The 26,917-nt window shown below is 38.3% G+C and overlaps 1 protein-coding gene across 1 annotated transcript; it reads right to left on the bottom strand.

Annotated features, from left to right (window-relative positions):
• Nucleotides 1-661: 661 nt before the first annotated feature.
• Nucleotides 662-26,437, bottom strand: LOC306848714 (ribonucleoprotein PTB-binding 1-like). Its single transcript, XM_079383435.1, has 14 exons — nucleotides 26,057-26,437; nucleotides 24,284-24,350; nucleotides 23,018-23,487; nucleotides 8,181-8,372; nucleotides 7,907-8,027; nucleotides 7,728-7,822; nucleotides 7,144-7,219; nucleotides 4,236-4,438; nucleotides 3,969-4,053; nucleotides 3,740-3,879; nucleotides 3,570-3,641; nucleotides 3,354-3,476; nucleotides 2,701-2,766; nucleotides 662-2,565 (listed from the first exon to the last, which is right to left on the bottom strand). The coding sequence occupies exons 1-14, from the start codon at nucleotides 26,363-26,365 to the stop codon at nucleotides 2,419-2,421; spliced, it is 2,166 nt and encodes a 721-aa protein (XP_079239561.1). The 5' UTR covers nucleotides 26,366-26,437; the 3' UTR covers nucleotides 662-2,418.
• Nucleotides 26,438-26,917: the final 480 nt, after the last annotated feature.

Raw genomic sequence — 26,917 nt, 5'->3', positions numbered from 1 at the left:
AAACTGCTGAATAAAATCATTTTTGTTTTCTTGGCACACAAAACGTGGAAATGTCATGTGGACTATTTTAACAATGTCCTTACCTTTCTGGGCCTTGCACATAGCAGTTCCATTGCAGTCTATGCAGGTTCAGAAAACTCTTAGGCTGATGATACACTGGGCAACTTTGAGCAATGTTGCCATGCAGCTTTGGGAAATGTTGCAGTCAACGGGCAACCAGGTGAGACACAGGGCCGATGACTGATTTAAAGTATCCAGAAAGAAATGCGTTAGCCATTCTCAGTGGGAAAGGGCCCAAGTAACATTGCTCAAAAAGTTGCCCAGTGTATCAATCAGCCTTAGATTTAATCAAAAATATCAACATGAGGGCGAGTAACCAATGAAACTAGAGATGGATTTCATTTAGCAAGTTTAAACAATCCATTAGAACAAAAAAGCCTCTGCTGCATAAATCATTAAAGCTTAATATTAGAATTAAGCATTTCTAATACACTTTATAAAGGACACTTCACTTTTCATATAGCAATTTAATGCATTCGATGTACTTTCTGCATAGTGTCTAACTTATGATATTAATAACTCTTCCCTTTGAATTGACCATGTAGTCCATTCGGTATAGTTGATATCCATGTTTGATTGACCACACAAACATCATGAAGGTGAACTTAAACAACATTTACTTGTTCAAATGCCACAAAAACAGAGCAGAAGAGCTGTACAGAAGAGTGACTGGTGACGAAGAGATAATTTACCACATCTTAAGGTTTAGTTCATTTCACACAGCAGCAGCTCTTACCGTGTATCGCACATGAAAAATCACTTACAAGATACTGCACTGTGCAACTTCACTCAAGACGGATACAAAATATAAAGCAGCAATTTTGATACCATTACAGACTAGAAGAAATATAAGAACACAAGTTCAAGACTCCAGAGAAGAAATGTAAATCAAACTCAAGCTTGTACACCGCAAATAAACAAACTTAAATGTAGTAGAGGATCACAGTGTGGCGAGATTACAGTAAACACTGCCGTTTTTAGGCACACGAGTAACTCTGGGTTCCATCGTAGGCCGTGGTACAAGTCAGAGGTAATGCGTCATCACAAATCAAATGTCAACCAGATTAATAAATCACACACACAGACCAAGTACTCTATCATACGTCAATCACATTCCAGTCTGTAGAAGCTTCTTCCCCTCTGGAGGTGCAGCAGACCAAACCCAAGGGGAAAAAGTAGTCACAGTTACAAAGGTAGAAGTAAATGTCACGCTAAGGCACAGGTCCTGCTTCAGACTGTCGGCTCTCATTATTTGTATTTTTTTTTAAAAAGTGAAAAAATATGGAGCAGTGCCAACTGAAAAGCTAACTGGCTCTCTCTGCCGGTCTGCAGAGGAAAGGCACCGTACGGAAGACGTGAGGAGCGAATGAGAGTGTGTGTGTGTGTGTGTGTGTGTAAATACAGAAGCAACAGCAGGCATACTGTGCTTTGAGAAGTACTCTGAGCCTGATGAGGGGAGAACGGCAGCCCATACTCCATCGCCGACCAGCTGGGGCTTCACAACGTGACGGCCGAGACGCTAACTCTTTGCAACAGCAAAACTGTGCAGGTTGAACGAGGTCAAAGAGAGGTGTGAAAGCAGGCAGAAAACAAGAACGAGCGTGAACGAGACGGGTGCTGAAAAGGACAGATTACGGAGGATGAATATACAGGATCTGTATCCTCCAAGTGCAATGCTCTGAAAACCCTGACTCTGAAAATACGTGGTGGGGAGAGAAAGAGAAAAAAATAAAAAATAAAAACTATTGAGCTCATCTAACACTAGCCCAGCATCAGATCTCCCCATAAAGACACAGACAGGTGACTCACTGAAGAAAACAGACAGCTACTGTAGCCGTTGCACAGATGCATGATTTTCAAGCATGTAAGGCTTTGCACTTCTACGTGAGGGGAAAGTGTTTGTAGTGGAAGAGCCTTTTAGAAAGAAAAAAAAAAAAAAAAGAAAAAAAACAGAAAAACACTATACACACACACGACTAACAAGAGGCAAAGCAGAAAAAGGCTATTGTCCTGTTTAAATTAATCAAATTAAAATAAAAATTAAAAAAGCCGAAAAAAATAGGACCATTTAGATGAAAATGACAGGAAAACCTCTTTCATTGTGGTGTCTGTTGCATCTTTGGGTTTAGAAAAATTAAAACAATTTATAAAAAAAAAAGGCAAAAAAAAAACCTATTTACAGACAGATTGAAATTATATACACAACCTTCAGCAATCATCCATGCGATCAATCATCTGAGCTTCAATGGTGTGAAAATGACTGTTCTTTCACCCTGACACACAAAAACACACTTGATGGTATTTAAGTAGCGATCCCTTTAGAGAGCTGGTGGTTCAGAGGAAGCCGCAGACTGCCGGTCAAAAGATGCGCTTGCGTTTCAGGTAGGAGTCGGCGTAGTGCCCTCCGAGACCCTGAGAGTGCTGACCTACATATCCACCCTCTGGACTGGGCTCTGGAGACGGGATGAGACGGGAGAACAGACGCTTCTGCCCACCGACGGGAGTCTAAACATGAAGAAAAAAATCTAAATGAATCGAAGAGCCGTGCTAAGAATAACTGTTGAAAGGTTCCTGGCACACTTATGATAATTGACAAGGAGCAAGTATAGACACTAGATATCAGAGCTGAAGATGGCCTACCTTCACACCAGCACCAGGTGCAGCAGAAAATAGGCTGGAATGAGTCACTGGAGGCATTCCAACAGCCTGAAGAAACACAAAAGCACTTAAACACTGTTTATTAAACACCATGGCTTACGTGCGTTTCGGCCATTACTTCCAAAAAAAAATAAAATAATAATAATTGTAATAAAGATGGATATTATGGGATGTGGTGAGGAGGATGTCATGCTTTAGATAAGGATATCAAAAATGGATCCTGATAAGTGATTCTTGGGCTCACGGCCAATTGTGACCAAACAAGGTGTCGCTCTTTGTTGAGCTGCACAGCCACCGCTTTAAATATGCCTTTCCATCTCAATGAAAGGATTTTTAATAATATATCGCTAGTGTTGCATCAAAGCCAAATCACGATGGCATAAAGACACTTTGATGTTTACTGTGTGCATCCCTATCCAAAACGATTTAAGTTCATTCTAAATTTAGAGGTGTGAATCTCTAGGCACTTCGTGATTCGATTATGATTCAGAGGGCTGTCATGCAAATTATAAAAACAATCGGTGCATCTTGAGGTATTTTTCTATAAAAGGATTTCTACATAAACATGACTTTTTTTCTTTGCATGATGTAGTAGTGTTTTAGCCATTACAAAGAATAGGGTTTTTTTTGAGCACCTTATTAAGCTGGGTGGAGGGGATGTTGGTATGGGCTCCAAAGCTGAAATAAGAGGACTGAGGGGGGCTGGGTGGATAGCTGAAAGGAGACCCTGCATCACTGAAGCCTGTGTGCCTGGAGTGCTTGAGAGACAGAGACAATTACGATTTCACACATGTCCAATCTTGGAATAGAACTCTTCTGGTGGTGTAAATGGAGGGAGGTGGAAACCGTACCTGTAAACCGTAGCTGGGAAGTGCTGCATTTTCCAGAACCTCCTGCTGCTCATACAAATGAGACAAGGGGTCCTACGGATGGAGTGAAAAAGAGACAACAACATCCAGTCAGAAAAGATGAGTGAGGCAGTCACACATTCAATGAAGCTGCTCTTAACACTTGAGCCGACCTGGTGCAGAGAAAACTCTGGTGTGCAAGACTCCTGGAAGCGCAGGCTGAAGTTCGAGTGGATGCCGTGGTTTGCACGTTGGTTAGATGTGTTGCCAAGCGCCGTTCTCTTCCTGTACGGGTGAGCCCTTGTGCTGGCACCTAAATAAACGTAATGCTTTAGGAAATGCAACAAGATAAAAACGATAAAAAAAGCAAAAAGGCACGCAAGACATCGCGGGTGGACTGACCTGAAGATGGGAATATGCTAGCACTACTGAGAAAAGGGTTCTGGGATACACCAACTTCTTTGGGAGGCTCGCCCAATATAGATGCCTTCAGGAAAAAGAGAGGATTTGAATATACGAACCTGCTTTAGATACTAACAACAGGTCATGCCGAGCTAAAAGCTAATTGCAGCAATTTCAAAGCTTTCTTCTGGTAGATCATGGCAGTAAATGTAGGCTGTGTGACAGCAAGTTTGCACAAACAGGAGCAGCCATTAACATCCATCTCACCCCTGGTACAGTCGGCCCATCTGCTCCCAACATCCCACTCAGGAGGGGCAAATTCAGTCCCTGCAGTGCAGGAGAGGCTGCTGAGGGAAAGCCGATAGGTGTGGCTGGGGTCTCGTTCTCTCTCCCAAGAGGTTGACTGAGGGATGGTTGTTTGATGGGGCCAAGAGTTTCATTCTGCAAGCCCAGTGTTGAAGCAACAGTGCCTGAAATTAAATTAAATTTAGAACTGCACATTAAACTTTAAAGCCAGTGAATCTCCATTAGTTTTCCCAGTTAATTATGACTTGTGGACAAGCCATTGCTGTGGTAGACCTCCACTGGTAAGTCAAATATTAATACCACTTTTTGGAATTAAGTTGAGTTGCTGGATATGGAGGGTCAGAAAACTCTTAGATTTCATCAAAATATAAATTTTTGATGTTTTACAGCAAGTATGAGGGCGAGTAATTAATGAAAGTATTTTAATTTTTGGGTGAACTATTCCTTTAATGTAAAAAGTAAATACAGTGCCCTCCAAAAGTATTGGAACAGTAAAGACAAAATTGCTCTGTTGGCTGTGGAGTCAAGACATTTACAAATATGATTAAAATATGAATATGAGACAAAACTACAGAATGTCACATTTTATTATTGGGTGATTCAACACATAGATGTTTTACCAGCTAAGTTCAGCACTTTTAGAGTTCATCCCTCTATCTGATGTGAGCATAAGTATTGGAACAGTAGCCTCACAGGTCTTTCTAAGATCAGCTGTGTCCTGTTGCATTAATTCAGATATTAAAAGCAGGGAATGTGTCGTATCAGTTATATCCATTAATTCTGTATTTGGCATGTGATGAGGACACAAACCAGGATGAAGATGAGGGAGTTGACAGAGAAAAGCAAGCAATTTGGATGCTAAAAGAAAAGTCAATTAGAGCTCTAGCAAAAACAAAGGGCATGGAGAAGTCAAGAGTTTGGAAACCACCAGTGACACCAGCAACCAACAACTACCTGATCGGCTGAGAAAACAACAGTAGTTGATGACAGACAAATCATAAAAGCTGTGAAAATGAACCCTGAAAGACGTGTTTGTAAAATCACCATCAACTTCCAGAAAGCTGGGGTGATGCTCTGACAATCTACTGTCCTCAGGAGACTTTGACACAGAAATACAGATGCTTCACAGCAAGATGCAAACCTCTGACCAGCACCAAAAATAGAAAGGCAAGATTACAGTTTGGAAAAAAAGCACAAAGATGAGCCAGAAGAGTTTTGGAACTGTGTTTATGGACCGATGAGACAAAGATGAACCTTTATCTAAGTGATGGGAAAGCAAAAAAAAAAAAAAGAACTGCAAATGATCCCAAGCATACAGCCTCATCTGTAAAGCATGGTGGAGGTGGTGTCATAGCATGGGCTTGCATGGCTGTCTCTGGAACAGGCCCTCTCATCTTTACTGATGACTTAATGTATGATGACAGTAGCAGAATGAATTTGGAAGGGTACAAAACCATCTTGTCTACCAATTTTCAAGAAAATGCCACCAGATTCATTGGGAAGTGCTTCATATTGCATCAGGATAATGACCCAAAACACCCTGCCAGTTCAGTCAAGGAATTTATAAGGGCAAAGAAATGGAAAGTCTTAGATTGCCCAAGTCAATCTCCAGATTTAAATCCGATTGAACATGAATTTCACCAGCTGGAGAGGAGAGTAAAGGCAGAAACTCCCCAAAACAAGCAACAATTGGAATTGGCCGCATTAAAGGCTGGGAAAAGTATTTCAAAAGGATGAGACCAAGAGTCTGGTGATGTCTATGGGTCACAGACTCACTGCTGTGATTGTGTGCAAGGGTTCTGCAACTAAATGATAGCTTTTATTCTTTTATATCTGCCTTACAGGTGCTGTCATAAAATTAGAATATCATGAAAAAGTTGATTTATTTCAGTAATACCATTCAAAAAGTGAAACTTGTATATTAGATTAATTCATTACGCACAGACTGATATATTTCAAATGTTTATTTCCTTTAATTTTGATGATTATAACTGCCAACTAATGAAAGTCCCAAATTCAGTATCTCAGAAAATTAGAATATTGTGAAAATGTTCAATATTGAAGACCCCTGGTGCCACACTCTAATCAGCTAATTAACTCAAAACACCTGCAAAAGCCTTTAAATGGTCTCTCAGTCTAGTTCTGTAGGCTACACAATCATGGGGAAGACTGCTGACTTGACAGTTGTCCAAAAGACGACCATTTGTTGTCAGTTATAATCATCAAAATTAAAGGAAACAAACATTTGAAATATATCAGTCTGTGTGTAATGAATGAATCTAATATACAAGTTTCACTTTTTGAATGGTATTACTGAAATCAATCAACGTTTTCATGATATTCTAATTTTATGACAGCACCTGTATGTTCAACTGTCCCAATACTTATGCTCACATCAATGAGTGGGATGAACTCTAAAAGTGCTGTTCTTTTGATCTGGTAAAACATGAATGTGTTGAAACGGCTAATAAAATGTGACATTCTGTAGTTTTGTCTCATATTCATCTTTTAATCATATTTGCAAATGTCTCGACTCCACAGCCAACAGAGCGATTTTGCCTTTACTGTTCCAATACTTGAGGGCACTGTATATGATCATGCACAGTGCAAATAACCAACATCTTTTCACCTTTTAGTGCATAATCCTGTTCATAATCCTAAAGTAATAAAATAATTTAAATGAACTAACTACTTAAAAACAAAACAAACATTAAACCAACTAAAATTCAAAACAAATAAAACCATGACAGTATATCAATGACTAAAAATAACACGTTACCAAATAAAACTCTGAAACTCAATTCTAAAGACAGTGCCCCTGACATTGTTTCCCATAACTGTGAAACAAAATGTTACAAACGTGTGGTACCTTGAGGCATCTCTCTCAACATGTTAATGCCTTGAAGAGGAAGAGCAGCCAGAGGATTTTCACTCAGCAGTCCAGCCTGCGGAAACGCAGAACTGCATTAGTTTGACTTTTAAAAAAAACAACAAACAAAAACAAATAATCCTTCAGAAAGACACACTTGTCAATTAAAACTAAATTAAAGAGGGATGTAAACTGCACACCAAGGCAAAAGACGTTTGATGAACATTCCCGCCAATACTTGAACAGAAGTAGCTAATGGGGTTTTACCAACTAATTACTTAAGCTCAGAGCATTGATCTGCAGTGGAAGAATAATTGAACAGCTAGTACTTTTCCAGAAGACGCTTGAACTCATTTGGTAAAATCATTGAAAATAAAACAAAGCACAAGCACCTCACACCCACACAGAGGAACCACTCACACAAGGGAGAAGACTGCACTCTTTGTGCAGAATGTGTGCCCAAAGAAGAGGATTCCCTAAAAGAGCTTGCTGGGAGGGGAGAAGAAGAGAGTGAGGGCTAAAATGCATGCTGCTGGGACTGTGGCAGGAGATGAGGGGTTGAGGGTGGGAGAGATGGACGGTACCTGTTGGACTTGGTTCTGGAGCAGCAGCTGCATGAGGGCAGCAGAAAGGGCAGGGTTTGCCAGCAGAGGTACAGCAGGCACAGCTCCCAGTAGGCCTGCATATTGAGAGAAGAGTGATAAATTCACTGCCTTTTAGAACAAAAAACGATCTACAGAAGAAAAACGATGAGCGCAAGTACCTTGTTTATGCCCCGGGTTGAGGGACGCCAGCAGCATCTTTAGTGTAGCAGGGTTATTGAGGCCAGTAAGGATCTGCATGGCATTGGGTTCAGGAAGGAGACCTTTCCCTCTGTTCAAGGCCTGTAGAGACAAAGGACGAAATTTATACAAAAATGGTAAAACCACGATCACTTTACCATTTCATTTTGATTGAAGGATCTACGAAGACATTACAAAACGTAGGTTCAGAAAATTTGAGAGTTTTCCACAAATAGTGGAGTGTGGGGGGTCTACCATGGTCTGGGCGGCGATGAGGGCAGCCAGCATGCTTCTTCCTGGTGGTCCTGGGGCACAGAAAGACACACGCATGTGAATGCCACCTAGAGCTCTGCCATCAGTCAGCCGCTGCACATCCTCAGCCATCTCAGGCGTGGACAACTCCAGCACTGCAAACCGCCGAAAATTACAATCCTGACCCTGAGCAAGCTGTGGGAAAAAAAAATTTAATAAATCATTTTTTCCCCCACAGATAAAATGCAATCAATCAGTCATGGAGTTCCAACAAGGCCAGGGCTCGACAGTGCGAGCATTTCACTCGCATTTGCGACTAAAAATAGATGTGTGTGAACTGGAAAATGTATTTAGGAGCACAAGTGCGAATACAAAACAAAATACAAAACAGCCTAACTTATACAGTAGCCTATAACAAACGTATTAATTTATTCTGTTTATTTATGGAAAAATTGCGATGCAGCCTCATATGATTACTTTAGTACATTAAAAAGGCAACGGTTTAATTTAAATGAGCACAGATGAGAAGAAAAGCGGAGCGAGTTAAAGTGAAGACGCGCTGAATGACGCACATTCGCCACTAGAGGGCGCTGCCGTTACCCCGGTAACCCAGTAAACAAATCAGCTGCGCTACTTTCCTAAAACTGTGTAAATAGTGTTTCACACTCAGTCATTTAGATATTTATATTCGCTTTAGTCTTCACAATAGCATCAAATAATTCTTACTTAAAGACTTAATGAGCTATTTTCAAACATTTTTTCTAACCTAAAACATGGCCCATCCACTGATCTATAATAGAGAACAGTGGCCTATCTATATATCAACGACTGATTCGTTATTATTGTTCAGTAACACAAGTTACATTAGTTAACATGAAAAAACTATTAATAATGCTCTTTATTACAAATTAATAATACATTATAAAATCAAAAGTTGTCTTAATATAATTCAATGGAGCTAACATTAACTAACATAGTTGTATTTTTTATTAATCAACATTAACAAAGAATATTAACTACTGCAACAATTAGCTATTGCACATTTTTAGTTAATGTTAACCTGCTTTAACTAATGTTAACAAATGGGACCTTACTTATATTGTTCTTTCGTTCATTTGAACAATCTTTTGCACTCTAATCTTGAAACACTTGTTTACTTTATATTTTTATTTCTTTTTTATAAAAGTCTTAGTAAATTCTCTTTAATAAAGTTATTTAACCTGTTAGGGGGACAACACTTTTTTTCACTTAGAAATTATATATTGTGATTTAAAAACAAAAACATATACCGTGACAAAAGCTTCAATGATTATTGTGAAAATTTTATACCGACAGTTTAATAGGATTATAACCAATTACATAATTAGCCTATTAAATAGTGTCTGAAGTAAAATTATTTAAAAACCTTGTGTACTTTCTGTATTCTGATAAATTAAATAATTGTGCTTGTAAATGTCTCTTTGTATCCCCTTATTAAGCTAAACACCTAATTTGAAAAATTTGCATTGCGCCCCTAAATTTTTTTAATGCGCTCCTAAATGTTTTGACTTAGGAGCACATGTGCTCCTTGGGGAAAAGGTAAGCGTCAAGCCCTGAACAAGGCTCCCGTGAAGCAACGGACTTTAAAATGATAGCTCACCCTCTCCAATATAAAAATCGTAAATTTACTCGCTCATATGTTGTGCCAACGCTCGGACAACATACAGAATTACCAAATTTTGCCATAAGTTAAATATTAAGGTTCTGCAATATATAAATATATTGTGGAAACTTAATTTCCTGTAGAGCTGCTTTGCAACGATTTGTATCGTAAAAAGCACTATACAAAAACTTGAACATGTTCCAAACATGTACAACTTCAATTCTTCTGTGGAACAAATTGACATTTTTTCATCTATATATTGGCAATCAATGGGAACTGAAACCATTTGATCACCAACATTCTGCAAAATATCTTATGTTCCACAGGAGGAGTCATACAGGTTTAGAATGACATGAAGGCAATTAAATGACAGTTTACAAATTCAGGGAACTCACCCTTTTTAATGTCACAAAAAACAGATGTGATTAAGCTGCTGATATGAATAGACTTTTTTTTTTTATAAAGTTTACTGCAGAATAAACTTCTAAAACGGAGGGGAAACCACATTGAAGTTAACTTTTTTTTTTTTGCAATTTCACAAGAAACAAAAATACACTTTCGATTCTAAAAAGGTTCAACAAGCCCACATTACAAGGAACAAAATATTTTTCACAATCTCCAGAATCATATGGAGCATAATGAATGCCACGTCTATCAGTAAACTAATGGAAGGGCCCAGTTGTACCACCTCAAGTTGACGGGACAAAAAGAAAGGAGAGATGGGGGAGGGGGAAAAAGCACCATGACAAGCACAGTACTTTGGTTTTGGCACAGTGGTTACGGTGCATTACAGCAAAGCCCAGTACTATGCTAATCTACACAGAACACATGCATGCTAATACAAAGAGAGACAGAGCCATTAAGATTAATGCAGCTCCTGAGCTTCTCTGCTTTGTGTGGAATTGTGTTCAACAAGCAAACACAATGAGTCACTAAGGCCTTGATTAGATATTCTTGGAAAAAAATTAAACATTATTTGCCCATTTTACGCATGACTGGAGCCTCATCCACATGAGGTCAATTCAATACCTGCCTAAAACCTGAGGAGATTGAACTGGAAGCACAGCTGATTTAATGAGAACTAACTTCCAAAGCCTTTGCTAATTCCATAGCAATGGGGAACACGATGAAAAGTGTCATTCCCAACAATGCCCTGAGGTGTATGTGATCCACGTTTAACATATGAAAAAGGCAGCAGCTCTCTTGTTCCAGAATGACAGCACCTGGCCCAGTCAGGTGGTGGCCACTATAGAAACCAATGCACTCTCTGCCATGCAGCACTCAGCACGGCCTCATGGAAAGCAGGTCAAAGGTGAAAGAGCGGAACAAAAAAAACAAAAAAAAAGCATAAGAGAAAATTCAGCTTTATAGTTCAATAAGGCTGACAATGGGCTGTTTTCCGCCTAAATCACACGTAGGGTTGGGTACCGAAACCCGGTATCAATATGGCACCGGTACGTACTAAACCGAATCAGAGCGCAGATTTTGGTGCCATGCCCGAGTGATCGATTGAAATATTTGTCCTTTGTTTCTCCGAAACGAACAAAAAGCATCATCACCGGCACAGCATGTGAAAAATTTCCCGACTGAGAAAATGCACGTGAACTCAAGTCTGAATGCTCTAATAATACAAGTCCAACAAATCTTTGTAGTAATGCGAGTGTGCCGTTTTCACATTCCAACTTAAAAGCACAACTCGGGAAATGAGAGCATCTGAGGAGCGCATGAATTAAGGATGTTAATTTTAACCGACCGATAAGAATTGACTGATTAATACAATCAGTTAAACCGTTTAAAAGTCACTTATTTTTTCAGTAATTTATCAATTTTAAAAAGTTTGCTGCATGGTTAATATAAGCTACGCATATATACACATCTAAATAAATCTCTTTTCCCTTAAAACTGCAGTTGTTAAGCCCTTTCTGAAAAAGCGCAATCTTGATAACACCACGTTGAGCAACTATAGACCCATATCAAATCTTCCTTTCATAGGTAAGACTATTGAAAAGGTAGTTTTTAAATCAGCTGAACTACTTCAACTCAATGGATACCTGGACAATTTTCAATCTGGTTTCCGAGCACATCACATCACTCATTAAGATAATAAATGATATTCGCTTCAATTCTGATTCTGCCAAAATATCAGTGCTGGTACTACTAGATCTTAGTGCTGCGGTTGACACTGTCGATCATAACATACTTCTAGAGAGACTGGAAAACTGGGTCGGGCTTTCTGGGATGGCACTCAAATGGTTCAGGTCATACTTAGAAGGGAGAGGTTATTATGTGAGTATAAGAGAGCATAAGTCTAAGTGGACGGCCATGACATGTGGAGTCCCACAAGGCTCAATTCTTGCACCGCTCTTGTTTAACCTGTATATGCTCCCACTAAGTCAGATAATGAGGAAGAACCAAATTGCCTATCACAGCTATGCTGATGATACCCAGATTTACCTAGCCTTATCTCCAAATGACTACAGCCCCATTGACTCCCTCTGCCAATGCATTGATGAAATTAACAGTTGGATGTGCCAGAACTTTCTTCAGTTAAACAAGGAGAAAACTGAAGTCATTGCATTTGGAAACAAAGATGAAGTTCTCAAGGTGAATGCATACCTTGACTCTAGGGGTCAAACAACTAAAAATCAAGTCAGAAATCTTGGGGTGATTCTGGAGACAGACCTTAGTTTCAGTAGTCATGTCAAAGCAGTAACTAAATCAGCATACTATCATCTCAAAAATATTGCAAGAATTAGATGTTTTGTTTCCAATCAAGACTTGGAGAAACTTGTTCATGCCTTTATCACCAGCAGGGTGGATTACTGTAATGGTCTCCTCACCGGCCTTCCCAAGAAGACCATTAGACAACTGCAGCTCATCCAGAACGCTGCTGCCAGGATTCTGACTAGAACCAGAAAATCTGAGCATATCACACTAGTCCTCAGGTCCCTACACTGGCTTCCAGTTACATTTAGGATTGATTTTAAAGTACTTTTACTCGTTTATAAGTCACTCAATGGCCCAGGACCTAAATATATTGCTGATATGCTCACTGAATATAAACCGAACAGACCACTCAGATCATTAGGATCGAGTCAGTTAGAAATACCAAGGGTTCACACAAAACAAGGGGAGTCTGCTTTTAGCTATTATGCGGCCCGCAGTTGGAACCAGCTTCCAGAAGAGATCAGATGTGCTAAAACATTAGCCACATTTAAATCAAGACTCAAAACTCATCTGTTTAACTGTGCATTTGTTGAATGAGCACTGTGCTATATGTCCGAACTGACTGCAATGAATTTTATGTATAATCATTTTCTTTAAATTTATTTTAAATCAATTTCTATATCATTTTAAAATTCCTTGTTTTTATTATTTTTATTTCCATGTTTTGATTTTTAATGTCTATTTCACTTTCTTTTACGTAAAGCACTTTGAATTACCACCGTGTATGAAATGTGCTATATAAATAAACTTGCCTTGGTCCATGTAAATCCACCCACTGCCAGTTTACCCAATTGTATTTCGGCACCCCAGGTTGCCAGTTGGCAGAGAAACCAGCGCATTTCATGTCAATCATCGTCATGTGCACTCGTTCCTGTGGTGTCCTTAATCTGGCAACCTGTGTGTGCTTCAAGCCTGAGGAGGGGGGGCCAGGTGAAGAAAAAACCCTCTCCAATATTTTGAATTTGGACTGCAATACCTAGTTCAACCGCCAGGTGTCAATCCTACATACACCACCTTTAAAGCTGAATTGAAACCGCAATTTGGTCCTTCAACCCGTTGGCTCCCATTGAAGTCCAATCTATGGAGAAAAATCCTGGAACGTTTTCCTCAAAATCCTTACATTTCTTTTCGATTGAAGACAGACATGAAAATCTTGGATGACATGGGGGTGAGTGAAATGATCAGGAACTTTTCATCCTGGAAGTGAACTTTAATTTGATGCTAATGAAAATGTTATAAGAGAATCGCAGTCTGTCCAGCATGTTTTACGGTCATGTAGTGGTGTTTAAGCTAGATGACACGTTTGGGTAAGAAACTGAGAAAAGTCAGTTTTGGAAAGGCTTGAGGGTGTGTAATTGATTTTCAGTTTTGGGTGAATGATTCCATTAAGGCATTTAACAAAAAAACAAACAAATTAGGACGTTAACATTATTTTCGACTGAAGACTGCTGCAACTTTAAGACTCAATGGCGCTTATCATCTGGAGTGGATAAATGGCTGTCATCCAGTGGATAAATGTCAGTAGAGCAACTGAAGTATAACAGCTTTTATCAGCAACACTGCAGTAAGAGGACCAGAACAAGTGGAAATGTAGAAGCTTGACTGGAAAGTGGGGGGAAACCAGTTGCTACATCAAAAACTGGGGATTTCTAACTTTTTTTTTTGCCAATTTTATTTTGTCATGCAAATATACAATCACTTAGAAAAGCAAGCGCTCTTCTCTTCTACCAGACACTTTTTTGCTCTGTGCACGAAAGGCTGGAGATAGATCCTAGCTTCTGGTTCAGCAGTCACATTAGCTCAATATTTCTGCCAGTTTTTCATTAGCGGTATATACACAAGCACCCTAGATTTCATCATCATAATATTGCAGAAGGCAGATAATGTTCCACCAGATAATTAGGTAAATAAGCGTTACGGAGCATATGAAGAGACGGCCACAGTGGCTGCAAATTAAACTTCAAATTAAAACTCTAGCACTGGAGAAATAATTAAGATGCGTGTTGATTACAATATCTTGCCATCTGCCTCAGAGTACATAAAGGAAGTAAAAGGGGTCAATTTTGATTTCATGTCATTTGTATCAATGTCTTATTGTACACACAAGAAAATTACATTCTTGAAATCAAATTTTCCGGACAGAAAGGAAAAGTTGAAGTTATATTTATCTGGGAAAGAATATCAACTCCACCCTTTATACTTTCCGACTGAAAATTTAGTTTCACTTGAAATTCACCACATTTTAATTAGATTGTGAATGTGGTTTAAGGTAATTTCTTAACCATATTTTAAAGCTGAAAAAAATTTCCCTATTGTGACAAATCAGAAGCCACTTCTAAGATGAGGGAAAGAAAAAAAAAAAAAAAAGAAAAAAAAAATACGAATTATACATCTTGGCCATTGACAGAGTGAACCAACTCCAGGGTGAGGCTAAAAGTAGAGTAATTTATTAACTCGCACACATTAAACCCGTCTTTTTAGGAAAGTGCCAGAAATGGGTCATGTCATGAAATATTTTAATACGGCCGAGTTTGTATTTAACGTGATCACAATTTCATAAAAACATTGTAAGTTATAGAGGTGTGCAATATATCATCTGCGATATCGTAATTGTTTTAACGATGCGCAATTTGACATCAAGTATTTTCTACAACAACATTTTCTTTTTCCAAACAGCTACAGCACTGTTTTGGGTCTGAGTAACCATTTAAATGAATCGATTCAGTCAATGACTCACTTGTTAAGTGACTTGCTGCCACCTACTGGCGGTTTTAATTTCACATTTAAAGTATCTCTTCATTTTTAAAATAACTTCAAATATCAGTATTTAAGGTTTAGTTTAAAATAAAGATATTTGAATGAATCTTACATTGTACATACCCCTGCACTTTGTTGCTTATGACAAGAGAATTTGCGAGTGCAGAATTCAGTCGTTTCAGTAATGACTCATCAGGGCCTGTATTTATCAAGCTTCTCAAAGTGCCATTTTAGTTTTAAGTGCTGAGAAATCATGAAATTTACTCCTACTTTCAAATTTCTTAAAGCCAAGAATCACTCTTACGCTCCCAGTTATTTAAGACAGCTCGAGAGGCCTCAAGTGGTTAGGAGTTGCCAGTAGGGGCTTGTGATGGTGCTGAGGAGACCGAGTCGTGCGCAAATCTTTCAGGAGGGGAAGAATGTTCATGAAATGTTTAGCGACGAGCACTTAATCAAACGGTTACCTTTTCTCAGTTACTCAAAATGAGCAAAGAACATCATAACTGACTTCAGCCTAGCGTGAGTATTATGCGATTTACACTGATGAATAAATATCTTACCCCTTATTTACACTGCACGCGTCTGCGGCGCAGCTCCACGGCCACCGGAGCTGATCGCCGTGGCAAGTTTCTGAAGTGACTCTCCGCGCTGCATCACTAAATATAGGCACCTAGTCTATTTTTGACGGATAATAAAATAGTCTCGCTGTCAAAGGCATCAGCAACAGGCGATATCTTTGACTATCGTCCATACACTATACTATCGTCTCGGCACCCTAAATTGAGTTGGGATGGCGCTTTGTTTCCTTGTCAAATGTATTCTCTTAAATTCTGTTAAATGGGTGTTGAATGTAAACTATTAGGAATTTAACCATTCAATGCGAATTTATCTTTGAATATATTTCCTTAATTAAGAATATTCTGTGATTGGTCCATGTGTTGTCATCCAAAATCCCATTTGTGGCACAGCAAAGTGTCGTGAATCATCTTTAAGACTGACACTTAAGATTTAGTCCTACACTTCACTTAAATTACAACTGAGATGATTGATAACTAACTTAAGCGCAGCTTTGAGACTTTTTTTTCCCCACTCAAGTCAATTCTTAGCAGTGTTCTTGAGAGTAATTCTTAGAGGCTTGATACATACAGGCCCTGAACTCCTCCGATTGGCCATTGCATTTATAAGCTAAACCAAGTCGTGTGTGATTGGTTATAATACGCAACGCTGTAAAACACGTAAAAAAAGCATATCTAAACGCAATGCCAAAATCAACATTTCATTTTCCCTGACCTCGTTTCTAGTAATCGTTTACTAATTTCATGTTTTCCCATTTTATATCACAGTGAACTCAAGATTTAGAAGACACTGAATTAGGGGCCATAAGGAAGGTTTACAGGGAGTTTTTTTTTTTTTTTTTTTTTTAAGTTTTGAACATTAGTTTAACTCTGCATTCTAAGAAAAACAGCAATCATGCGTAAAGGCCCGTTCACACCAAGAATGATAACTATAACATTCTAAAAATAGTTTCAAATTTAAGAGAATAGCAGAGTTCACACCACAACGATAATGATAGAGGAACGATGTCATTGGAATCGCTTTCAGAATTTTTTTCAGCTGATGAACGTTAACACACTGACAGCTAATTAGTCTTCATACAAATGTAAAGGGATTGCGCGTTTGAAATAGCAGGTGACATTGTGGAGAAGCACACAGTAACAAAACATCTTGCCTCCTTTGCAGTTGTAGTAGAAAAGACAACATTGTTTTTATTCCACTACATAGACTAAGTTAGAGATTAGGGCTGTGCGAGATGACGATATAAATCAGATAGACAAAATAAAGTCTATAGCTTCATATTATGCTCTCATTTATTTTGTGGCGTCGCAAAATACATCGTTTACGGTAATACTTTCATCATTTGGATGACTGATGTTTACACGCCACCACAGGGTGTGAAGTAGGGATTCCGGGTTTTTCAGAGTCGACTCCGAAACTCGACTCCATTTAGCGGGACTGCTCAAATTAGTCCAATTTATTGGTCGTGACAACCTTTAAATGAGCTATCAACGATCAACATTGTTAGCTATTGCCAACACCTAGTATTACAGAGGGAAAACTCAAAAAAAAAAAAAAAAAAAAAAGGCGGTGTTGGATTATTATGTCAGAATTAAATAAGGTATTCTTTAATGAATTAGTCACATTATAATAGTCAGGGGATGGCGCTATATTTTCTTAAACTGCATTGATATTAAAAATAAATACAATACATCCAAAAATACATACGAATGTAACATTGATTTGTTTATTCTTGTTCATCACAGTGATTGTTTCCCAAGAGTTTCTGAGTCTATTTATGCTATGCAGCACAAACTGAATTAAAGTGTTGCTCATGGTAAAAATGAACATGGATCGATACAAAATGTATTACATCATAAATGCAAATAAGTAGGCCTAAAGTCTTTAAGTTAATGGCTTTTTAGCAACAGTGGTAAAGCAAGGAAAAAGTACCCTTTTAAATAAATAAAGCAACATAGATGGCATTCGTAGAGTTAGAAAAAGTTCATGACCAGCAGGATTGTAATAAGGATGCAACGCAAAGAAAGGGCACGAGACGGCGTTTTCTGTCAATGGCAAGTTTTAATTTAAAATGTTTGTGATAGCCTACCTTTTAGTGTAAGAAACGTAGACTGCAGGCTGTGTTTACATGTTTTGCCACTTGCTTGAGCATCTTAACATACAGAAGTCATTTTAATATATCGTGCTTAAATGGGAGTATGTCTATGCAAGATTGTACTATGGTGTAAAAAGGTAATCACTAGGGATGTGCCTGAATCCGCATACGGTATTCGGAAAGGTATTTATGTGCATTACGGCAACCATAAAGGGAATAAAAGCGATATATACGAGAATATATTTCAGTGCTTTCAGGGAGCCATTATTAATATGCGGGACATTGAAATCACTTATGAATAGGGATGTAACGGTAAGAAAAAAAAAAAAAAAAAAAACCACAGTATTGTTCAAATGTGCTGGGGGGATGTTAAAAAGTACAGACACTTCAAGTTTTAAATTTCACAAAATCAACAAACAAAAATGATTTGCTTGCATAATCACCAAAACAATAACATTACCAATTATTTTCGGATTTTAAAATGACAACTTGACTGATTATTAATCGTTTTATAGCATGTTTCAATATCTAATGTAATTGTTCAAATAAAGCTTTGAAAAAGTTTCATAAAAAAGGTAAACCTCACATTTCAGCCTTTAAAGAACTTAAGTCAAAATGATAATTGATTAATAAATGATTATATCCCGGTTTCACAGACAAGGCTTAAGCACATGTAGCCTAATCTACTAAGGAGCAGCACTACTTACCACACATTTCACAAGATTAGATGTTTGTCAGTGGTGCTCTGGATCTGCAAATCATTCAACATCGTTCTATCGGTCATCTCTCCTTACCGCTCTGTTTGTGTGGAATTTTATGTACTGGAATGTAACAATCTACTGCTAACAAGCAGCTAACCATGTCCCTTTTGTGGCTCCGTAGAACGCTATTCGTTTTCCGTGCCTTTCCGAATATGGATTCGCTATTCGGGCACATCCCTAATAAGTCACCACTTTAAAAAAAATAAAAGTTAGTAATGTTTGTATATGAAATCAAAATAATGGTGGTAAATAGCCGCGGACCATAGCGCACTACAAACATGTAAAAGCACAATGAGCCCGTGCTGCTTCTGCACCCCATACGAACCGCACACGGACTGCACTGCAAACGGATCCTCACTTAAATTTCGCTTACTCTTTGCTGATATACTGCGCTCCACTACCATTCACTATAAGGATTTGAGAATCAGCGAAGACATCAGCGATTTCGGAGTCAACATACAACAAGCGTCGATTCCAGTGTTGGGGTCGACTCCGACTCTAGAGCTATTCAGAGTTGAGGAATCGACTCCCCATCCCTAGTGTGAAGGCGAGACTGAAAGAGGTGTGTTCGACGTATGACAAAGTACAGCGAAAGAAAGCATAAGGAGACCTCCGCTCTCTTATAGCTCTCGCAGTATTTGATGACACACAGCGATCGGTCTAGCTGCAGTGCTTCAAGTCTAACACATCAAGCAGCCTTCAGAGGAAGCATCAAGTTGGCAAGCTATGTTGCCAAGTCCGCTGTCTTACATATGCAGAATCGACGCGCTACATGTAAATGTTATTTTGACAGGAAAATACAAAGGATATCAAAGTTCCTTTGGAATTCTTCAGCTCTTAAAGAACTGCCGGATTTTGTGGTAGTAGGCAGGACTAATGCGCAAACGACAATCTCATTGGCTGGCGCTCACCTATTACCGTCCCCGTTTTGATTTCAGCGAATCAGTTTGAGCGAACGCAGACAACCCGATTAATATTCATGAACCCAGCAGCTCAGTAATCCTTAGTGCGTTTTATATTGTTCTTACTAGTAGTAGAAGTCATAGTTCTCTTATCAGTATTATTTGTAGTTTCTATCATCATTCAATGCTAAATTATCATAATATCATACAATGTTTGACTGACGCCAAGTGAGATTAAGAAAAAAAAAAACTGCCATTTTCCAAACATTCATTTTTTTTTTTTTATATTAGGGCTGTCAACATTAACGCATGTGATTAATCTAAAAAAAACGCGTACATTTTTAGATTAAACGCAAATTATTCGTTTGATAAGGTTTGACCCCAACTTTTTGCTGTCATCGCAGCGCGGAAGGAAATCATTGCCTGCGTCCCAATGTGCGCACTATCCATCCTAAATTCTGTGCGATTAGTCATTTTCAATACTATTTAGGGCATATAGGGTGTATAGTATGCATTGGGACGCAGGGATTGTGTGATTATGTGGTGCCGGGCTCGACAAAAGTGAAGTGAATGCAGAGAGAGAGAGCGCGAGTGTCCGAGCGAATGTCCGAGAGAGCGAGCGAGAAAGCTATGCATACTCACATGTGAAGCGAACCAGTGTTGCGGTTTCCCCGCACAATTGGGCCACTTTGGAAATACAGTCAAGGGAAAAATTACAGAGCAGTGGGTTACTTTTGGGCTACTTTTATAATGTACCGTGGCTACACAGTGTAGCCTATATACACGTGATCGCAAAAGGAAGTTAATACAAACACTCGATGGTGGTTTAAAGTGAGTTCTGAGTATTAAAAAAAAAAAAAAAAAAAAAAAAAAAAAAAAAAAAGTGTACAATTAATCTAATAAATTGTCTTATGTAGCATGATGCTAATGCTAGCTCTAATGCGGCTGCAGAACAGGTCCAATTCTTCATTAAGCATTTTATCATAATACTTCACGTGAAGTCGCAAGAAAATTTTATATTTAGAAATACTTTTGATAATAGTTGGGTAAATATGTACTGCGATTGAAGCGATGTGGCTTGGTAAGTGTTTTATTGTCAGTATAAAGGCTGATAATGGCTGAATTAAAACTGTATAATTAAAAAAAATATATAAGTCGCATACCTGGCAGAGATGTGAAAGGTTATGTTTCCTTAAACTACACATTTACAGGTAAATCCTAGTATTTAAAATTTGCATGCAGGACATTTTTTAATCGATTGACAGCACATTCATACACACATACATATACACACACACATATGATAATTAATATTAGTCTGGTGAGTAAACAAAACAAAAAAAAGTTACAAGCCAATGGAGATTCTATTGCCAAGGTGTCTATAGAGGGTTGATATTTACAATAATCAATTGAATTTGATGGGCGTCTCTCCCATCGTCCCACAGAAACATTAAAATAGTGTAGATTATATTCTCGTTCAGGCGTAACAAATCAAGGAACTTTGCTGCCATACCATGGGTGCAGCAGGCACAATATGACTAGGGATGCATCGATCTGATACTCAGGATCGGTATCGGCTCCGATGCGGTCATTTTCTGTGGATCGGGTATCGGTCAGACGAGACCGATCCAAATCCGATATTGTGCGCATACTATTCTGTGTTAAGCCCCACGAAAGCACAAAAACATTAGAAAGCACCAAGAAAGCTGTTTTTGTGCACTATATTTCAAGTGTTCTGAAGCTGTTCCATAGTTTAATCTGAGGTACAGATGAATATTTAAGTCGTTAAATTCAAGTTCAGGTAAACTCTTCTCTCCGCTGCGTCTGTCTGTCATCCTCCATTCAGCAATCAAACTGCGTGTCGCCTTCGGTTACTACAGTCAAACTCTCTTCAAGAGCGCACAGTTACTGAGGTTTAAAACTGTTAAAAGAAAAGGATTAATAAATGTACGCACAGATTTAATGCACTACGCTTCCCTTTGTACTGTCAACGTTTCTATGCGGACTCAGAGCGCTGCACGCTGTGACTCCGTGTCGCTTCAAGCGCATCATTGTGCGCACGGGATGCGCATAAGGGCTTTCTGCTGCTCTATATTGGGGTCTTATTACAATACTTTTGCGCAATGAACGATTATTAACAGTCTTTCTTGTTCTGTCCTATCATATGTTGCTGCCTTCATTACTGTGCTATAGACTCAAAAGAAATGTCTCTTAATTTTATAGTAGCCTATATATTTGTATATAAATGTATTTGCTTGTTTTTTCATGAATGTATCTTACAACAATTCAAAGAGCAATGTGTATAATTTCACTAGATTTAGTCCTACACTTATTCACTTTTATTTGTAAATAAAAATGTTTCACTAGGTTTTCTAAAATTGTGCACCCATGATTTTTCTAGAGTATCTTTTGCTGTATTATAAATCAAGTTTATAATAGTATTTTTGTCAGATTGTGATTACATTTGTTATTTTTCATTCAAATGAAGTTATCTATATGTAGTAGATTGTTTAACACAAGAGTAACACACAGAAGTATAGAAATTCCACATCGATTAAAAAAAAAAAAAAAAAAAAAAAAAAAAAATGCGCTGGTATCGGATTGGATCGGTATCGGCAGATACTCAGAATTTTCAGGATCGGAAAAAAATGGTATCGTTGCATCCCTAGATATGATGAAGCGCCCATAGTAGTCCCCAGCTCAGTAGTCTATAATATTGCTGGGGACTATTCAAAAACTTTTAAACTCTTGGGGACTTGGAAAATGAGCCTATTTCCAAAAAAAGTGGAGTGTTCCTTTAACAGTGAAGACTAATTTACACAATGTAGCGTTTCTTATTTATTGTAGTTTTTTTGTCCTATTGCTTGCAATTAGTTTCTTATCCTTATCTCATCACTGTTTATTTATCTTCAGTGAGTGAGTTTTCTTTTAAGGTTTACTGACATTAGTGACAAGGATTATGAAAATTCTATGGTATCAAAGACTTTAATATCAAAAATCTCTTTAAAAGAAAAATAACTATCGTGATATAAAATTACTCATATCTTGATATAAGATTTTGGTTATATCGCCCACCCCTATTAGAGATCAGACAGATTACTCTAGATTCACTGTTTAGATGCGCTCGAAATGTGCATGCTGAGGACATCTACTGGTTGAAGTAGATAAATGCAAAACGTGCAACAAAAACAGACCGTTAACTGGTGTAGACACAAATGTAGTTATCGCTCTTGGTGTGAACTGGCCTTAAAAGATGTGAGACCAGTACACTGGGCAAACATGCCTATTTATCGCATGTTTAAACAGAAAAACATTCTGCATGAACAAACCATTACTTCCAAACTTGACTCAGGTCAGGTGGGTCAAGCACTCGTACCAACCTGGCAGAAAATGGGAGCGTGTGTGTCAGTCAGCACACTGCAGAGATCCTGAGCGGTGAGGATGTTTTGAGGTAGTCGGTCCACACAGAGGCAGCGTGAGTGCAGCATGGGAAAAGTGAGAGCGCCAACCTCTGTCCAGTGTACGTACAGCATTCGTGACCCAAGCTGCTTCCCCAGCAGCTCTGACTTCGCCCGGGCTGCAGAGTCCTTCTTCATGTACTCCACAAAGCCATAGCCCTTCGAGTGGCCCGTGGTGGCACTGTGCACCAGGAAGCAGCGCTCAATGTTTCCGAAAGGGCGGACGAGGTCCTCAAACTGTTGCTGGGTGAAAGCCCTGGGAAGGTTGGCGATGCACAGCAGCGCGTCCGTCGGCTGCAGCTGCACAGAGATCTCACGGTCACGGAGAACATATTGGTGAAACTCCTTTATCGCAAACTGGGCCTGCTCACCGTTCAGTAGCGTCACAAAGGCTTGAATAGGAAAAACAGAAAGCTTAGTAACAACTCCCATAAAGGCATAAAAGAAAAAAAAAAAATATCTAAATGACATACTAATAAAAAATTTGGGGTTGAAAAGTCTTATGCTCACCAAGGATGCATTTATTTGATCAAAAATAAAGTAAAACAAGAAGCTTTTGAAATATTGCTACAATTTAAAATGTTATTTTTTTCTATTGCAATACATCTTAAAATATTTTATTCCTGTAATGCAAAGCTGAATTTTCAGCATCATTACTCTAGTCCTCAGTGTCACATGATCCTTCAGAAATCATTCTAATATGCTGATTTGATGCTCAAACATTTATCAGTTGAAACAGCTGTGCTGCTGAATATTTGTGGAAACGGATACATTTTAGGATTCTTTGATTAAAATAAAGTAAAAGAAAAAAAAAAAAAAAAAAAAAAAAAAAAAAAACTTATATAGAAATCATTTGTAGCATTTTAAAATATTCTGACTGTCAGTGGATCAATTTTAAGCATCTTCGCTGAAAAACAACAAAACAACAACTTGACAAAACCCTTACACATCTTATAAAAAAAATGATAAATAGAACACCTAAGACTACAATAATCAGGCAATAATAATAATAATAATAATAATAACAAATTACGATATTAAAAAAAATATGGGTTGAGTTGATGCTAAATAAAGACTTATGCCAATGTCCATTCAAAAAAAAAAAAAAAAAAAAAAAAAAAAAACCACCCAGCCAAAACAGGTGATTACAACAAATGTCCTTTCATGTGATAGAGGATTCATACACACCTGTCCCTTTGTATTTGTCCACAAAGCAGTACTTCAAATCATAGTTACTTAACAGCTCGTGTACCTCCTAAAGAAAACAGAAAAAAAAAAGAAAAATTCACCATTCAGGACGACTTTCATTAACCAATAACCATAATGATTGTATCCTCCATTTTGCATGAACAATGAAGTCATCCTCAGCTATCACTTCTGCCCTGACATATTTGCACCTTCTATTCCCACAGCTCTCATTTTAAAGTGTCACAAACTGATCTTTCAGTGGTTATGATTGAGTGATTAATAAAATTAAATGACAGCAACAAGGAAAAAAAAAAAAAAAAAACCCTCCACTTTTGCTTTCAGGCTTCCTACGTGTGACCATAATATGAACCAGCATTTTCTTTCAGTGTCAGTGAAAGCAAAACATGCATTTCAGCGCCTTCTGTCCTTTGTCATCCTCACTGCTCCCATTCCGATCTGGAACAATACTAGAGTCGCTCAAACACACTCATGCACCCGTTTTCCCCATGAATCAAGCATTTTCCCAAGAGAACAAGAACCAACAGAGCTATTTGAACATTGCTCATTCCCATAATATAACAGTTTGAGAACTTGGACGACCAGACAATGTGATTTACAATGGAGCTGCTAGTAGCAACTAGAATAAAATAAACTGTTTTAAAATTTCCCTAATTAAGAAATGCAGTTAATCGTTATGTCATGGTACTTAGTACTTGAAATATGGGAACAGCTATGAGTAACAAACTGAATACATACTAAACATTTATTAGACATTCTGACCAGGTTTAAATGACAAATAAAATATGGTTAATATTCACAAATGGGGTAACACGTCTCAAATTGATACTAGTATTTAATAAAAAGCAGTAGGTTAGCCAACTAGAAACCTATGAATAGTTATTAGTAAACAGCACCAGCCTCAACTGGAATGAATTTGTAGTCATAATGAATAGTTGAGGTCTGAAACACAGACCACCTTAGTTGAGAAAACTTTTTAATTGCATGTCGGCTTCTTTATAAATATTCAAGCTACTGATTTACAATAGAAATTAAAAGCATTTAAGACCAGTTTATTTTAAACGTATATCAGTGCCTTTGATTTGTAACGGAGCAATTGTGATAAATTGAGCATGTCCTACTCCTGAATGGAGTAGCTCCAGTATCTCATGAATAAGCATTAGTGAAATTAAATACACTAGTCACTACTGGATTACTGAGTATTACTGGAAAAAAGAAGAAACGTGAATAACTAGTAATTGGTTTTACAAAATAATTGTCTGCTTGCCAGACTCTGGTTAACATGTTGCCAAAAAAAAAAAAAACATTCGTGACAAGCAACTAACTTAATTGGAAACGGGCAACATTTTCAGATTTAAGCGTCAAATTTGAGGATTTCGATACTTGCGTTGCCTAAAGTACTATTTAAAGGGAAGCAGCAAATATATAAGACGAAGCTGTGATTTGGCACATTTTCTGGATAAGCATCCGGGGATTCAGCTCGCTTAAATGAACGGTCAAACGGCCCGCTTTTGTTGAGTACAACACAACTGGCACCGGACCCCATCCCGTTACCGAGGCTCTTTAATGGCTGCGAGGACACGAGGTTCAGTGTGATCAAAACATCTCTCTGAACATTCATCATTCACCTTTAGATTGCCACACCAGATTCAATTATCGACCCAGTCCATTAACTACGGAGTCAGCGATAACTGAAATTTGTAAGTGTGTGTGTTTGGGATGCTCGTCCAAAGATCAATTGTTTGAGGTACAAACCTGATTGCTGATATCGGCGGGGAGGTTCTTGATAATTATTTTTCGCCGATTATAAAACTCTCTTCTCGTTCTTTCTAAACGACTAGCAATCTCTTCTGGACCGAGGGCCGTCGGTTCATCATAGCGCCGTCGCGGACAGCCGCTGGCCGTCGGTGAACCCTCATCAACGTGTTTGCCCGTCTCAAACCCCCAGTTTTCGGGTTCAGCTGTATGGTCGTAACTTTTAAAGAGCTGATTCGGAGCAAAGTTGGCAGCAGTGAAGGATTTCTCGTCTCTGGCAGCTGAGCTTACAGACACCTCGGCCGCCATGTCTCCGTGTGGAAGTTTGTGCGCTCGCTAGGTCGTTTGCTTTGGCCAGTTTAAACAATACACACATGCGAGAAACTCGCCCGCTGATTGGTCGAGGGAAAAATGCGTTTGTCTTTCAGGCTTGAGGGGCGGGGCCAACGAGTCACATCTCAATTATTTGAACACAGAGCACGTGGGTTGCCAGCTACCATTTAAACAAGAAGAAACATTTCCTTGTTCTTTTTTTTCTGGTCTCCGTTTTTTAATTTTTATTGTTCTATTGTTTACGTATTAAAACTAAAGAGTAAAATATCGTGTTGTTCAGTGTACAAGTTGCAATATATCACTTTGTCTTAAACATACAGTTTACAATATAGACATCCTGGTTGTAAAGAGTTTGTTTTATATTTATACCCCGATGTTTATAGCTAGTTATTTATTTATTTTCCAGTCCTCTAGTTTTAAAGGCATACAAATGGGGACTGGTTGTCAGATCAACATAAAAGTAGTCAGTGGACCTCATGGGAACTAATAACAGTGGTTCACAATAGATTTGTTGTGAAATTGTTACTG

The sequence above is a fragment of the Barbus barbus genome (assembly GCF_936440315.1).
Source record: "Barbus barbus genome assembly, chromosome: 3".
Taxonomy (NCBI): domain Eukaryota; kingdom Metazoa; phylum Chordata; class Actinopteri; order Cypriniformes; family Cyprinidae; genus Barbus; species Barbus barbus.
This window is presented reverse-complemented; position numbering and strand designations above follow the sequence as displayed.